Source organism: Trachurus trachurus, assembly GCF_905171665.1.
Source record: "Trachurus trachurus genome assembly, chromosome: 23".
NCBI classification, from domain to species: Eukaryota; Metazoa; Chordata; class Actinopteri; order Carangiformes; family Carangidae; genus Trachurus; species Trachurus trachurus.
In genome coordinates, this window is record NC_139912.1 from 18563586 (window position 1) to 18581135 (window position 17550).

Sequence of the window (17550 nt, forward strand, 5' to 3'; positions counted from 1 at the left end):
GAACACTGAATTAGTGGATTCTTATAAGAACTTGTACTATTCTCGATAAAAACCTGACCTTTAACACTGATTCAGTGTATAAGGAGAGGCAGCAGCGCCTCTTCCTTCGGAAACTAATTTTAACTAATTACATTTCCAGGTTGACAGGACCCTGCTGAATATGTTTTATTGTTCTTTTGTTGAGTCTATGCTTACTTTGTCTTTTATCTGTTGGTTTCAATCTCTTAATATCAAAAACAAAAATGTATTGCCAAGGGTGGTCAACGTCTGCTGTAAAATAATTGGCATGGACCAGGAAACCCTGCAGGATATGTACAAAAAAGGTGTACAATAAGGTAAAATCCATCCTGTCTGACAGCTCCCATAGGCTACATTAGATCAACAATTTGAGCTTCTTCCTTCAGGTTCCCCTTTCAGACTTCCACCAATTAAAACCAACAGATATAAACAATCCTTTATTCCAACTGCTGTCTCCCTCCTCAACTCTTACAAGAGGTAGCTTATTGCGCTGCACACTTTAATTTTACAGAGCACTTTAGCCATCTTGGTCCAGCAGCAGCAGCACAGTGTGATTAATTTATTAATTATTTATTGCTTTTTTAGACTGTTAACATCTGCATTTATGTCCATTGTTTACACCACTGTTTATTGTCTGCATTGTTGTCATCTGTGTTTTGCACAGCGAACCATAAACAAAAACATATTTATCAAAAGGACCAATATATTTGTAATTTGTTTTCAAGTTAGACATTTTGCTTTTGAGATTAGCCTACAGCTTTTTGCTTCAGTGAGTTTGAGACATTGAAGAGATTTTGTTTGAATTGATTTGATACAAAAGTAATTCCATAGCTCACTATTTATTCATGTGCTCACATTGAATTAATCCATACAGGTGTGATACCATCAGTTGTCCAGCAGATGGCGCCATTCTACCTGTATCAAGTCACTTCTCTTCTTTCTGTCAAAACGACCATCAACATTATATTAGGCCTATTTATATGAAGCTGGAGACAAAGTCGGAGTACAAAACACATTAGTTGCCATTTCAAACAACAGACAATACAATAACAACTAGTTTAAATGTTTTTTTTAAGTGAACAACACACTCAGAGTCATGTGACTTCAACTGCCTTCAGCCGTCGACTAACTATATACATTTAAAAATATAGCTAGTAGCCTACCTTTTTGGTCTTGATCTCAATATATTTTTCAATACACATATGACATGCATATATTGCAATATATTGGAAAATATAAATATTAAATCCCATATATGGGAATATATTGCCTAATACATCACATGATATTTTCCAATATATTGCAATATTTTGTTTTTTCCCGTAAGGGAGGCTGCACAAGCGCCACCCTCAACCGCAAGCGGCAAAGCAGCGGAGTGATTCACCCGAGCAGCCTGGAAGTCGACGGCTGAACTTTTCACCCTGGAGCATGTAGAGAGCAAGAATGAGCCAGTGTCAAACAGGTGTAGACGCCGAAGTCTGTTTGAGGGCAGAAGGAGAAAAACTGAAGTCTGAGGCAGGTAAGTTAACACAATATTATTGTTGTTCATAGAAGTGAGAGTGTGTGACACTGAGGAAAAGGAGGAATAATGAGGAAATTAGTAGGGAGGGGCTCTTCAACTACAAACACACAAGACTGTTGTTTCACTCACGCTGACATGATTATTGATTTTTAATCCGTCCGTCGATGGACTGTCCAGAAGCCCGTTGTTCAAAACCTAGATAAGGGATCGAGCCGGGGTTATCCTGAATGAATTGGGTGTCAAGTCGGTTGTTAGACAGCCAAACTTATCCTGGGCAGGTTATGATTTCTCTAGCTTGCTCTAGGTCTAGGATAACAGCCAGGAGTCAGCAGTCACTCTGATCAGAAATCATTGTGATTCATACAGTTATTCCATGTACTTATGTAACCTACGTATTGTCATCATTTGTAAACAAACAATATCTAGCCTACATTTAAACATGAAACATTTACAATATTTATTTTACAGAGGTTATAGCTCAAGAAGACAATATGTCACTAGAAAACAGCCCTGGACTCCAGACCAAATAATTTTTATAATGCTACCTTGTTATCACTGAAGCACTTATTTATGACGGTCTGGGAGACTGCTGTGACTCTCATACTGTACCTGGATATTATGCTTTTACTGTTCGCGCAAGTTCAAAATATTGCACTCAAGCGGGCAATCTCGCGTGAGTAGAGCGAGACGAATATTTTACTTGAGCTCGGTGTGAACACATAAGGAAGCCACAATAAATGTCATAATCAAAATCCTAACCGCTCCCTTTGTTTAAATACTTCTTCTTCTAATACTTGGCCTACGTTTTATATCAGAAAATTACTTTTTATACTTTAGTACAAATGTCAGGTACTTTAAGTGTTTTTTTTGTGTGTGTGAGTGATCACACATTTGCTTACCTCTCAGACTGACTGAAGTCCTGAAGATGAGTGTCCGTTTGGACGAAGATGAGGACGGAGCAGAGTCTCCAGGATCCATCTGTCCCAGAACTCGAGGTGAGCTGCAGACAGCCAATCAGAGCAGCTGTGTACAAAGTGAGACTGAACATCTGTCTGCTGATGTGGTTGTTTCTGAAAGCAGGACCTGTTGTTTTCTCCTTGTTCCATCACACAGCACTGACATTTAAGATGATGATTCAAACCTTCTCTTTGTTTTTAGTTTTTCTGTAGATGATGCAAATAATCCGATCAGATCGTCAGACCCTCTGTCTTCAGTCTGACTCTGTTTCTTGTCTCTCAGCAGGTCGTGGTCTGCAGGAGGTTTTAGATCAACATAAGATCAGTCTGAGGAGCAGATGTGAACGAGTGACTGAAGGAACTGAGGGAAAAGGAAGTGGAACCCTCCTCAACAGGGTCTACACTGAGCTCTACATCACAGAGGGACAGAGTGAAGAGGTCAATACCCAACATGAGGTGAGACAGCTGGAGACAACGTCCAAGAAGAACACCCTACATGACACTCCAATCAAGTGCAACGACATCTTTAAAGACTTCCCTGTCCAACAGAGAGACAATGTCTCTACAGTCTCACCTGTCCAACAGAGAGTGGACGTTTCTACAGTCTCACCTGTCCAACAGACAAAAAAAGACCCTGAAAACTTTTTTGTCAAACTGAGACATAGGTTCTCTAAACATTTGCATCGCCAACAGAAAGAGGATGTCACTACAGTCTCACCTGTCCAACAGAGAGAGGACGTCTCTACGGTCTCACCTGTCCAACAGAGACCCATCAGAGTGGTTTTGACCAACGGCGTCGCTGGCGTTGGAAAAACCTTCTCGGTGCAGAAGTTCACTCTGGACTGGGCCGAGGGCTTGGAGAATCAAGATGTCAGTCTGCTGGTCCTGTTTTCGTTCAGGGAGCTGAACCTGATCAGAGATCAGCGGTTGAGTCTTCTCAGGCTGCTCCATGTTTTCCATCCAACATTACAGAATGTCACAGCAGAGCAGCTGGCTGTCTGTAAACTTCTCTTCATCTTTGACGGCCTGGATGAAAGCCGACTGTCACTGGACTTCAACAGCAGGGAGGTTGTGTCTGACGTCACACAGACGTCATCAGTCAATGTGCTGCTGACAAACCTCATCCAGGGGAATCTGCTTCCCTCGGCTCTGGTCTGGATCACCTCCAGACCTGCGGCAGCCAATCAGATCCCTCCTTCATGTGTTGACAGGGTAACAGAGGTCCGAGGCTTCACTGACGCCCAGATAGAGGAGTACTTCAGGAGGAGGTCCAGTGATGAAGATCTGTCCAGCAGAATGATCTCACACATCAAGACGTCCAGGACCCTCCACATCATGTGTCAAGTCCCAGTCTTCTGCTGGATCAGTGCTACAGTTCTGGAGCACATGTTGACCACAGAGCAGAGAGGAGAGCTGCCCAAGACCATGACTGACCTGTTCTCACACTTCCTGCTGGTCCAGACAAAGCGGAAGAAGAATAAGTACGGTGAGTGAGTAACCCTAACCCTAACCCTGCCGAAACAGTCCACAAGTTGAAGAAAATATCTTCAACTTGTGGACTTGTTTGTTTACAGCAATGTCATATATTGTTTGTAGGATGTCGTCCATCAACCTCTAGTGAGGGACATGAGGCGAGTCCACAGGAGCTGACGGAGGCCGACGGGGAAGTTCTTCTGAAGCTGGGGAGGCTGGCGTTTGAACAGCTGGAGAAAGGAAACATCATGTTCTACCAAGAAGACCTGGAGCAGTGTGGTCTGGATGTCACAGAGGCCTTGGTGAACTCAGGACTCTGTACTGAGATCTTCAAAAGAGAGAGTGTGATCTTCCAGAAAACAGTCTACTGCTTCATTCATCTGAGTGTTCAGGAGTTTCTGGCTGCAGTCTACATGTTCCACTGTTACAGCAACATGAACAAAGAGGTCCTGGAGAACTTCCTGGGAGAAGACTGCATAAAGTCTTTGGTTCCAATGATTTTTGGATCAACTGTAGGCAGTCGTCACCCCCTGGATGACTTCCTGAGGAGAGCCATGGAGAAATCCCTCAGAAGTCAAAATGGTCACCTGGACCTGTTTGTTCGCTTCCTTCATGGCCTGTCTGTGGAGTCCAACCAGAGGCTGTTAGGGGATCTGCTGGGTCAGACAAAGAACAGTCCAGAAACCATCCAGAGAATCATCAACAACCTGAAGAAGATGAACAGTGATGAAATGTCTCCTGACAGAAGCATCAACATCTTCCACTGTCTGACGGAGATGAATGACCAGTCAGTTCATCAGGAGATCCAACTGTTCCTGGAGTCAGAAAACAGATCAGAGAAGTTCCTTTCTGAGATCCAGTGCTCAGCTCTGGCCTACATGCTGCAGATGTCGGAGCAGGTTCTGGATGAGTTGAACCTGAGGGAGTACAAAACATCAGTTCAGGGACGACGTAGACTAATCCCAGCCGTGAGGAACTGCAGAAAGGCTGGGTGAGTCCAGACATGACCATTATTATACCATTATACCATTATTGATCAGTGGATCAGATTGGTAGTTTAGTCAAGTCCAGATTAACACAGTTTTCACCGTTCTTAGTTTGAATTAGGGTGGTCGTTTACAACCCCCCATCATCTGTTTAGTAGAGATTGAAAATTGGGCCCATAATGCAGACGCGAGGCTATTAGTTATATTTTTCTTGTGTTCAGACAATAAAATCAAGAATGATGTAACCTGCTTGACAGTTTCGACTGTGACTCCAGTCTTCCTCAGAAGCGTCATCCGACGTGCTGCTGACGTGTCATTTATCAGCTGGTCGGTTCGGTGGACCTGTCAGAGTCCACCGAACCGACCGCTCCCCCTCAGCTCTGGGTGGTCTCTGGAGCAAGGAATCCCTTGTGCGAGGCCTATGCAGGTTAAAGGAAGGGTTGGAGATCCTATTCTGGAGCATCTTTTACTAAATTGTTTGAAATCCTCCTACACACTGCAACCAATTAATTGAAGGCTTTTTCACAAAAATGAAAAAAGTCAGTCACCTGTGGGAAAGACAATCCTGTAAAGTTTACACTCCATCTAATCATCTTGAACGCGACATTCAAGTCAGTTGGATGGTGATGTGTACGTACATCAAACTGCCGTCTCTGTCCCTCCCTCCCGCCTCTGCGCGTACCGTACTCTTCGTGCACTAAACACGTACGTGATTAGAGTCTTCAACTAGTCTTTCTTATTTATCTGGGAGAAATAAAGTTGTATTCTGTTCTATTATACCTTCATGAGGAAAACAGGGCCCACCAAATCAGGTATAATCAGGTATATATCAGTATTTTCACCACTATTTACATTTACAACAGATTTGATGTTTTCTCTAATCACAGACTACGTGACTGTGAACTCTCAGAGACTCACTGCGAAATTGTGGCCTCAGCTCTGAAGTCCAACCCCTCCCACCTGACACAGCTGAACCTGAGTGACAACAGCCTACAGGATTCAGGAGTGAATGTTCTGTGTGCTGGACTGGAGAGTCCAAACTGTAAACTGGAGAGTCTGAGGTCAGTTTGTCTGTTGTAGTTTTTTGTCTGTGTTCAGGTCAAATGTTTGAAGTTTCACTTGTTCATTGGTTGAGGATTTCAACAAAGAGCTGGAGAAGAGAAGGGACTCAGTGTTGTTATTACTACATGAAGGTGAGACCAGTCATAGTGTTTGTGATGGAGAGAAGTTCTCTGGTTTTTCAAATCTATATTTCGATCTTCAAATCAGAAACTTGATGAAGATCAAACTCACAGATGTTCTGCTGCTGATTCAAACATGACAGACGCTGCAACTGTCTTCAACAAATAAGCTGTAGTCACAGCAGTGATGATGATGAACAGCAGCAGTTTGGAGATTTCTAGAAACATCAGTCCCTCTACTCATTCAGGCATTAAAGCAGAAGTAAGCGATATTTTTGTGTTAATATAAGTCTTAAATAGTTATATCTTCCGACAGCAATCACTTACATAGAGCGTTTGGACCGAAACATGGGTCTCTCAGTCACTCTGCTCTGCTCTGAGCCGAGGAGAAAACTTTTCTCGTATCCTACAAGTTTTATCCAATGAGGAGAGAGAACGGCATGAAGGGCTGTGTGTGCAGCCAAGGGATGCGCGTGAATGTGGCGACGAAGGGACGAGGGCGGGGGCTGCTAACTCCATTGGCTGACAAGACGTTATGGTGTGTTCAAGGCAACCCGTAACTCGTGTTTTTCCGACCTGTGAAGTCGTACCAGTTCGATCTGGTACGAGTTCACGGGTCGGAAGTTACGAGTGGCCGTTATAGTGCACTTTCACAGGTAAAACAGGTCGGAGAAACGCGAGTTGCGGGTTGCCTGGAACGCTACAAAGTCGTAAGTCGTGACTTGAAGCTGTAATATACGGTTTCAAAAGCCTGCCTGGAACGCAGCATTAGCCAAAACGACCGGATCGCTTACTTCTGCTTTAATCATTGATGGTAAATGGTAAATAGACCTGCACTTAGCGCTTTTCTAGTCACTTGGATCACTCAAAGTGCGCAGACATGCTTGGAGGCTAATCATTCACACACATTCATACATCCAATGAGACATTAGAGAGGGCAAGTGTGTCTACCTCCTGATCTATTGTCACTGACTTGATCTACATCTGTTATTCTTTATTCAGATTGGAATGGTGTAGTTTGTCAGAGACCAGCTGTTCTTCTCTGGGCTCAGCTCTGAAGTCCAACCCCTCCCACCTGAGACACCTGGACCTGAGCAACAACTACAAGCTGCAGGATTCAGGAGTGAAGGGTCTGAGTGGTTTTCTGGAGAGTCCAGACTGTAGACTGGAGACTCTGGGGTCAGTGATCAGATCTTCTAGTGATAAAAACGTTTCACATTTCAACTGGATTTTATTTTATTTTATTTCATCATTTCAAGAAAACAAAGCTGTTGGATCTTTGTTCAGGTGATACCAGCAGCTCTACACCTGCACTCACCTGACCACATCTTGTGTTAGCCACAGGAGGGTGTGTTAATAAATCAATCTCAGCTTTTATGAGTCCACATTGGATTATTCAATTCGAAATGGATTTGAATGGGAGAATAGATTTTTTTCCAGCCAGCCCAACATGTCATAGTAACAAGTTGTGTGTGAGCTGGTTTCATTGAAGAAGTTGGAGCAGGAAGTTGGAGCATGTGTGAAATCAGTCAGCAGGTTTTTCTGTCTCTGTGCTTAGCCAGCTGTTGTTGTCAACAACTTTTTCCTCAACTCTCTTCTTTTATTCTTTATTCAGATTGAGGGGCTGCAGTTTGTCAGAGATCAGCTGTTTTTCTCTTGTCTCAGCTCTGAAGTCCAACCCCTCCCACCTGATACACCTGGACCTGAGCTCCAACAGGCTGCAGGATTCAGGAGTGACGTATCTGTGTGGTTTTCTGGGGAGTCCAGACTGTAGACTGGAGACTCTGAGGTCAGACTCCATTATTTCTGTGCTCAGATGAATGTGACGTGAAAGTTGTGTTGACACTGAGTTTCTCATGAATTAATGAGCTGTTTTCTATCTCTGGATGGGACTGTGTTAACCTGCTTCCTGTTGCTTCAGCTGTTTGACTTTCATTTTCTAAACTTGCTCTTTCTAAACCTTCTTCAGCTCTGAACAGATGATGAAACACTGAACGCTGTCAACAAGGAACGTTGTCCTCAACTCACTTCTTTTATTCTTTATTTAGACTAGAGGGCTGCAGTTTGTCAGAGATCAGCTGTTCTTCTCTGGTATCAGCTCTGAAGTCCAACCCCTCCCACCTGAGACACCTGGACCTGAGTGACAACAACCTGCAGGATTCGGAGCTGACGGATCTTTGTGCTCTTGTGGAGAGTCCAGACTGTAGACTGGAGACTGTGAGGTCAGTAGAGGGATGGATCAGTCCATTCTGCTTTCATCACTGTTGTCATTCTCAGTGCAGATTTATTTAGGCGGGTGCTGTAGATCAGTGGTTCCCAACCCCTTTTCTGTGGATCATTTGGTACCAGATCATAGAAAGAGATTGAAAAAATATAAAATCTTTTGTTTTGTCTAATTTACACTTCCGGCCGTTTTATTTTGGAAATATTGCCACTTCCGTTTGTGCGTCCAGTTTAGTAGCTGTAGAAGTGAAGAAACGTGAAGAAACGTTTCTTCCAGTCAGACCACTTTGCTGGTTGTGTAATAAACAAACTCACTTTGTGTTTGTTCCTACAGGATTAGCTGGTACAAAAAGATTACAGCTTCCAGAGACAAAACCTGTGAGTACTGAAACTCTGCCTCCTCTTCATCAGCCTGACTGTTAATGAGTCTGGATTAATTTGATCAACATTATTTTTTACACAACTAATGAAATAAAAGATAACAGACAGGGTCATCATAGGCAAAGCACATGAAGTGAAATTTCAGTTTCAATGTGTATTAGTCTTTCATATCAGAAACTGTCCAACTGACTCCACTCTTCTAGTAATATCTGTAACGGGTATCTGTCTATCTTTTTCATTCTATAAAGCAGGTTTAAAGGTTGAAATATCACTAAGATTATTTACCTTCTTTTATTCCAACAGGTGTCTCTGAGGAAGACTCAAAGCTGAAGGTCTCTGATGACGACCCAAACATAAAGGTCTCTGAGGACGACTCAAAGCTGAAGGTCTCCGAGGATAACTCAAAGCTGAAGGTCTCTGAGGATAACTCAAAGCTGAAGGTCTCCGAGGATAACTCAAAGCTGAAGGTCTCTGAGGATGACTCAAAGCTGAAGGTAAGAGAAAATCATTCTGTCCTGATTTTCCAGACAGATTAAAAGAACTAAGCAGGATTTCTCCCGTGGCTATGCTACATTTTTACTAGTGTTGTCACGATACCAACATTTTGGTACCGGTATCGGTACCAACATGTTTTTCGATACTTTTCGATACTTTTCGGTACTTTTCCACATAAAAAGAGAACACAAAAAATGTCATTATTGGCTTTATTTTAATAGAAAAATTTTGGACCATAAAACAGGAAATCAGTAAACAGTTACTGCTGCTGCAGGATTAACATTCCATCTATATTAATCTGAACTCTTCCTAAATTAAAAAATGTCTGTTTAAACATGAATATCAACTTGTTTGCATTATTTGAGGTCTGAAAACACTGCATCTTTTTTTGTTATTTTGACCAGTTGTAATTTTTGGGAGAAATTGTTATCAGTAGTTTATAGAATGAAACACAAATGTTCATGTTACTCAAACATACACCTATTGTTTCCCATATGTAGACCAAATTGATTCTGTTCCCCCCACCCCCATCAACGCAATATCGTTCCGTTAATTCATCTCTGCGTAGCGCTGCTTCGCCGTGCTCACTCACTCACAGAGAGAGAGAGAGAGAGAGAGAGACAGAGAGAGAGAGACAGAGAGAGCATGCAGCCAGTGGTGATCCGCGGTAAAAACAAAACTTATTAACGAGGCTGTGGCGGCCGTCTCTCTCTCTCGCGCGCGGCGCACACACACAGACACACACACAAACACAGGCACATGGACAGGTGGCGCTGTAACGGTAATGATAAAAAGCACCTTGCTTCGTTTGTGACTCGCTCTCTCGCTCCTCGCGGCTCAAATTACAATGCGGCGACTTCACGCGGCGACGTCACCGCTGCTGGCGGCGCAGAATGAAAGTACCGGTCCCATCTAAGCGCAGTATGGTACCGTTTTAAATGCGTTAGTACCCCGGTACCAATCTAGTACCGGTATACCGTGCAACCCTAATTTTTACCTTAATTAAAAAGCTTCAGAGTAATTGTGATGGTTAAATAAATGACTTGTAACTTGTTACGAGTGAGAATGGAGGCTCTCTGTCTTCTGTCTTCCACCTGGCGTATCATGGCTGAAAACCAACCTTACAACATCAGTGTAGTACCTGGCCACCGCCTCTGTGTTCCAGCTCTCATCTCTGCGCACTGTGACACAAATGGGCTCCGTAACCCGCAGTCTTTTGTTTATGACAGTTAAGACTACACAAATATACATGTTGTAACATTGTATATGTTATATAAAGTTATCCACCGCTCCGTGGATTGATTTTTTGCCGGTTTTGTTAAAAGAAAATGCACATGGCCCGGAGGAGGGTTAGCAAAACGGCGGAAATGCGACCAGACTTGCATAGTTCCTCTAAGGGCTCAATAGAGGACAAACAAATACCAAGAGAAAATGTCCTGTGCTGTGAACAACGATGAGGCCTTCAGTGTAGAACCTCATTGTTTGGATTGTGGTTTCAGTCAGCACTGGATGGATGAGTTGACAAGACACTGATCACACAGCTCCTAATGGCTGCATCTGCAACAGAGACTCTGAACATGGACCTCTCAGTCCTCTCCATGCCCTTGACCTTGATGGGATGAAGGGAATAATAATAAAAATAGTAAAAGATGAAGCTGAATATTACTAATGTTTTTTTCTCTCTGAATCACAGCCGTCAAGCTTCAATCCTGAACTGGACACTGAATCCACACAAGTCTCATACAGGTAAACATGTAACAAACTGCAAAGCAACACAATGTTTTAGCAAAAGTTGAACCTTTTTAATCTCAGGGTCTGAGGTGGTCACTCACCCTTCTGTGTCCCACAGGTTCAGGTGTCCTGGTTCAGGACAGTTCCAGTGTACTTCAACTGGACTGGTGTTTGTTATGGCTCAGCGGGCGGAGCTGCTCTACTGGACTGTCCAATGGGATGATTGTCTCCTCCAATCAGTTGGCAAGGTTGCTGCAGGGCCGCTGTTCAGTATCCAGTGTCCTGAGGATGCCGTCCGTCAGCTCCACCTCCCACATTGTGAAACAAAGGATGGTGAGCAAATGGCTGTGTTTGTTTGGGAAATGTATGATACAACTGAAGTTGTGACCATCTAATGGATGTGTATATTTATGATATTGAATGAAATAGCTTCTCTCTTACAGTGTGTTGTGGGAATTTCAAAAACGTAGTACTCGCAAACAAGATGAGTGTCTTGCTGGTTTAATACACTTGCAAATGGACGTTCCCGAACTGCAACCTCTGTGGTTACCAGAATGGAAAAGTGCAATGAAATTCAAACAGGAACTTGCTCATATACACATCACAATGTTCAACACCTGTGATACATACGTCACTTCCTTGACAGCTACTCCATACATGGCTTCGCACTATGTTAACGTAACAAAAACAGCCACAGGGGGTTGTCAAAATTTCTAAACACACATTCCAAAGTTTCTACCATACATAAAAGTTTACAACCTTAAACAAATCATAAGTAAAGGATATAGCATTGCATTATGTAATAATGTAATACATGATGTAATAACACGGCATTCTGTAATAATCTGCCACATTTTGCAATAAATTCTTGAACGCAATATGGAATAAACTTTGCCATATTTTCTAATAAGTTGTTACATAATGCACCGAATTATTACACCATGGGAGTGTTGCACTTTTTTTAATGTAGAAAATGTAATAATTTGGTGAATTATGTAACAACTTTCATACATATTACATTCAAGAATTGTATTACAAAATGTGGCAGATTATTATAGCTAATTTTTTACATTATTACGTTATTACATAATGTGGTGCTACAGGGTCAATAAAATTTATTTTTCCAATACACTGTGTTACTGAATTTCCTGATGTGGACAACAGTGTCTGAAATGATCACCACTGCTGTAACGAGGTGGTTGTCTGCGTGTTTTCACAGCTCTGCTCTGTAACGGTCTGCTGACTGTCGCCCACATCACTGATGATGGAATGAGCTTCATCAACCCACTGGAGATCACAGACACTCATGTGATCATCTCAGTCCCTCATCTCTCTCTCTTTGGCCTGGTCTGGGTTCAGGATCTTATATGGAGGTTGTGGAACAACATGAAGTCAGTTTGCAGCCAAGTTCAGCTGTTCCGAAAACCAAACCTCACGGCACGGATGCAAAGCCTCAATGTGTTTCTGCTGCCAAGTAACGTCCACCTGAACGAGGTAAGACTATAGGAAGTGGGCGGAGCTTCACTTTGCTTCACTTTAAGTTCATCGCTATCAAACATTAGTGATAGAGTTACTCACCTGATGACAATTTATATTGTCTCATGCTCACCTTGTCTCAGATCTTCTGCACATTTTACACATACATTCACCAAACTCAAAGATGAAGTTACAAGATCAGTGTAACCTCACAGAGGGCAGTCTGTCCTTTTTGTCCAGTCTGTTTGCTAAGCCTCAGGTCCGACTCTAATGACATGTTTTGATTGTTCTCTAGGTGACACAGATGCAAATCAAATATGGAAATGTGTTCATCCAGACGCCTTCCAGGTGCACACTCGTCAAGAATAAAACTTACACAGTTCACTGTCCACAGGCCGACATAGTCCAGCCTGAGGTGAGTGTTTCAAACTAAAACTGACATGATTCATCAAACTGTTGACACTGACACGTGTGCTGCTGGTTTGCAGAAAGATGACTTTGTCCTGGACTACGGACCAAATTACGCCCCAACGTTTCAGATCATCCTGCCTTCAAGCACAGAGTTTGTTAATGTAGAGGTCCGAGAAGAAAACGAGACGGCTGTGTGGAAGTGTCTAGTTCCTCTTCCAGGTAAAGTCTTCATCCACCTGATGTAAAGCTGACTGATGAGTGATGTCTCTGTTCTTATTGGGCGTGAGATCACCTTCTGTCTGCTTTTATTCTGTGGTCCATTCTTGCTGACCAGTAGTTAAACTCCTGGGAAATGGTAAAGAACAGGACCAAGAAGCTTCATGAGGGAGCTAAAGACCTGAATGAATGAATGAATGAATGAATTTATTTATTTCGGTATATATCAAGCTTATATAACCGAAAGGGTGTAGGTTGAAGCCAAAGCTTATATACCCCTACCCCTTTTACCTTAAAAAATTATATGCATTAATACAAAAGGATCAGATCACATACATTTGAAATTAATCAGTACACTTAAATTTCTGATCTCAACAAAATAAAGAATTGTACACAGTGCATAACCCAAAATAGTACAAAATCATTAAATTTAATTTTCCATACTGTAACGAGAAATTATGTTGTTCTTATAAAGTCTTTTAAAGCCGACTAGAGTACAGCATAATTTAATATTTTCAGGACAATTATTCCAGATGTTAACCCCTCTAACAGAAAGACAGTACAGTAGTTTGAGTCTTTGGTTTCTCAAATAATAGTGGTCTTCTCAGGTTATAACTGGGATCCTTCATTTTAAACAGATTCTGGATATCTTGAGGAAGAAGTTTATTTTTTGCTTTGTACATGGTTTGTATTGTAATGTAATCAACTAAGTCCCTGAATTTCAAAATGTTCAGGTGACTAAATAGTGGGTTGGTTGGCTCACGGAAAGGTTTATTACTGATGATTCTTATGGCCTTTTTTTTTTACAATAAAAAAAATAGAATTTGTATTTGTTCTGTATGTGTTTCCCCAGACCTCAATGCAATATGTATATGGGGCAATTAATGAATAATATAATATAACCTTCAATAATGGACTATAAATCTTTGTGCTCATGGATGGATTTTACAGTTGTGGTCAGCCTGGTGTGATCACTGGTGACTTCTGGATTACTGGACTAAGGACTTGAACCAAGACAAGCAAACCAGACAGGACAGATTGTTTTTCAGGAGCCGTTGCATCACTACTGTGCATACACTTGTCTTTGAAATGCTTCTATAGCACAGATGTGCTTACTATGTTTCTTTCTCCCAGGTCCTGGTCCAGAACCAACTCCGAGTGTCTCAGCTCTGACTCCGAGCGCCTCAGTTCTGACTGCGAGTGTCTCAGCTGTGACTTCAAGTGTCTCAGAAGAAGAAGAGAGGCTGAGGTCTGTACGGACTGAGTTTGTCGGGAGAGTGTCTGGACCGGTTCTTTGTGACCTGCTGAACAAACTCCTGGACTGTAGGGTGGTCACTGACCGTGAACTGGTGAATTTTGCTGTGATACCAAACACGGTGGACAAAGCTGAAATGGTGATGGACACCGTGCTGAGAAAAGGAGAAGCAGCTTGTTCAGCTCTGATCAGAGTTCTGTGTGAAGTGGATCCCTGCCTGTCATCACAGCTGAACCTGGCATAGAAACTGACTGTCGGGTGTTTGTGTCTGACACCAGAGGAAGCTAAATGTGTTTCAACCAGGAAAAGGAAATAAGAGAATATCAGAATTATGAAGTCATGACAAATCCAAAACATTATTTTGACTGACATTAAGTTTTTGTCTTTGATCATTTATTTTTTCTATTTTTAATTTTGAGTTATGGTGAGTTATTTTTTTATTTACTTTTTTTTTTTTTTTTTTTTTTTTACAATTTGGAGAAACTAATGATCAGAAATGATGTCTGTTTACCATCAACTCAGCAGATCACTCAGTGACGTTTCTCACCTCTTGGACTCTATACAGTTTTTAATGTTAAATGAACGTAATGTTTGTCCCACCTTGTTTGCTTCCATCTCCTTGTTCACGGTGCTATGGTTCTGGTCCAGGCCTCCTGTGCACCAGTGTTTCCAGTTTCAAACCACTGTAACCTGCTGTGGGCGGGGCCCCGTGAGCCCCGTTTCAGAAAGCAGGGATAACAAACTGAGTAAAACTCAACAGGCACAAACAAACTTGCCAGCAACTAAAGATGAAATATTTAAAACAAGTTTGGGTGTGGTGTGATTTCATCACACGCAGTCATAAATGTTATTAAATATTCTCAGCAAAAAAGTAAATTTTTTAGCTTCCCCAACCCTGCCAGTATTTCTTTTTAAAGCAACATGTAAATGTCTTTACTGCATTCTCCAAATGTGTGTTTGGTGGGATGTCAACCGTTAAATAAAACATTGCATATAGGGAAATATCCAACGGGCGTTTGTGAGTTTTATGTGGAAATCAGGAGTCAGTGAACATGTTAATTTTTTGTCCAGCTTAGGAGGAGAGGAAGAAAATAACAGGCGAGGCAAGCCAAGATACTGTTTCTCCGTAAGCATCCTCAGTGAGACATCATCAAGTATAGAAAGGTATTGTTATTTCTAAAAGAGACAGGGCTGGAACAAAGGATTTAAACGGTATGGGGAGCCGGTGAATAGCACTCTAGTTGTAGTAGAATGTGTGTGAGTGTGTAGGCCTATTTTGGGAGGCGGAGACCTCTTTTTCCTTTTCTTTATGTTATTTTGTTTCATTCGCCTGTTCACACTCCAGTCCAGAGGGTGGCGGTATGCTCCTTTAAGTTGGTTGCCAGCCCAACCGCCGTAAAACGACGTAAAAAGAAGAAGCAGGAAACGGTTCAGGTCCAATACATCCATGTTCAGATCTCCCATACGGATCATGGGTCTATAACATAATACATCCATGGTCTATAATAAGAACGAAGATAATATAATATAATACATCCATGATACGGATCTATTAGGAGCAGAGTTTGAGTAAAAATGTCTGAGGTCGTGTTTCTGAGAGGATTCGTTACCGAGAGACTCACCGCCGCCTCCCAGGAAATCTTAGCGGCCGTGGACAGAGTCGTAGCCGGCTACGAGGCGGAGGCTTCGGGCTTCAGACAGGAGATCGAGCGGCAGAGGAACATGCTGGATGTTCTCCTGCAGCCTCGAGTCGTTCACAACAAAACCGGTTGGTGATTCAGTTTTAAATCCGTGGACCTCAAAGTTGTGGTTTGTAGTGAAAGAGGACATGTTGTACTACATTTATCTTTGAACGTTTATGTGGCTATCAACAATTGTTCTACAGGAATTCACAAACTCTAAGAAGGTCTTCTAGTTGAGGCGACTTAACTAAATTGACGTAGCTATTATTGACTAGCAAGTTAACAATTTATCATTTTGAAATTATTCCCATAGTCCTGTTTTTTGGAGCCATCACCAAAATCAACACAGGGCTTGACGCTAAGCAGGGGTAGTGGCTTTTGAACATCACTGGCCCCACCATTGTAACCACTGGCCCAGGAATCGATCCCCATAATAACGAAAAAGAACAATCTGATTTAACAACATTTACTTTACTGCAGTAGCCTACTGAGGTCAAAAAGTGCAAATACATAAAAGTGCAAACGGTGCTGCGCATTACTCAAGCACAATCAGTTCTTCCTCCATCTCCTCAGTTGGTTGATTTTTGTGCCCCCCTCCTGATGCCCAGGCAGTAGTCTCTATCCTGAGCGTCTGCTTCTGGGCCCTGAATGCCACCAGCTCAATACAGCCTTCTCTGCATTGAAGGTTTCCACATTTGGCCCCTCAATGGTCAGGTACATGAGACGAGTGAGACTTTGTGTTGACAGCTTTGACCGCCAGTCGCTTTTAGGGTGGCCATTTCCACAACACCAAAAAGGAGGACACTTTGCGGCATTTAGTGAAACATACAACTAGTGTACTCCCCACGACAATACAATTTTGTACATGATAACGATGGTATCATGATACAATGATTCTGAGATACTCTGTTCAACACAAGACAATTTATCTATGATATCATGTATGTGTAACAGAAGAGGAAGAAATATTCCTGAGAAGGCGAAAAGTATTTGTTCACAGTATTTGTATTTATTCAATAGCCTACAGCTGTCTTGAAAAGTGCAGTGCCACAAAGCAGAACATGGCCTTAACCTTTATGTCTGACATGGACACTTTTGTCCAATGTGGTACATGTGCCGGAAAAAAATGTTCAGGCCATGCACATTCCACTTCTTAATAAGCATATAGAACTCTTTTATGTAAACAACAAAAGACAGTAAGAAAAAAAACACCATTTTGGGTGGATATTGAACTGAAAGGTCCACAGTGTATTCCACAGTGATTCAGTCCTTTGGGGACATGTCTGCAGTGTATTTGTGTACTGTATGTGTGTGTGCAGCTGCAGTCCACCTGTATTTTAACTGATTCAAGTCCCTGTCCTCAGTATCCTGTTCTTCAATACGGCCTCATCAGCCCTCAGCAAAATCCACCTTCACCTGCTGCAGCAGCTCAGGGAAAAAAAAAAAAAAAACACCGGCGTGCTTCATGGCTTCCAATGGCCGCCTTTCATTGTGTGTTAACACAACAAAGTGTGCAATACGCATGCAAATCGTCTTTGCTACTT

At 42.3% G+C, this 17550-nt stretch overlaps 1 protein-coding gene across 1 annotated transcript; it reads left to right on the top strand.

The window, feature by feature from the left end:
• Positions 1-1473: 1473 nt before the first annotated feature.
• LOC311006585 (NACHT, LRR and PYD domains-containing protein 12-like) lies at positions 1474-14639 on the top strand. The gene is made up of 18 exons (XM_083999436.1): positions 1474-1537; positions 2447-2535; positions 2780-3084; positions 3262-3986; positions 4115-4960; positions 5843-6016; positions 7139-7315; positions 7752-7925; positions 8185-8358; positions 8694-8737; positions 9044-9126; positions 9181-9234; positions 10929-10981; positions 11085-11299; positions 12186-12460; positions 12738-12857; positions 12931-13072; positions 14204-14639. The coding sequence occupies exons 2-18, from the start codon at positions 2466-2468 to the stop codon at positions 14566-14568; spliced, it is 3996 nt and encodes a 1331-aa protein (XP_083855562.1). The 5' UTR covers positions 1474-1537; positions 2447-2465; the 3' UTR covers positions 14569-14639.
• Positions 14640-17550: the final 2911 nt, after the last annotated feature.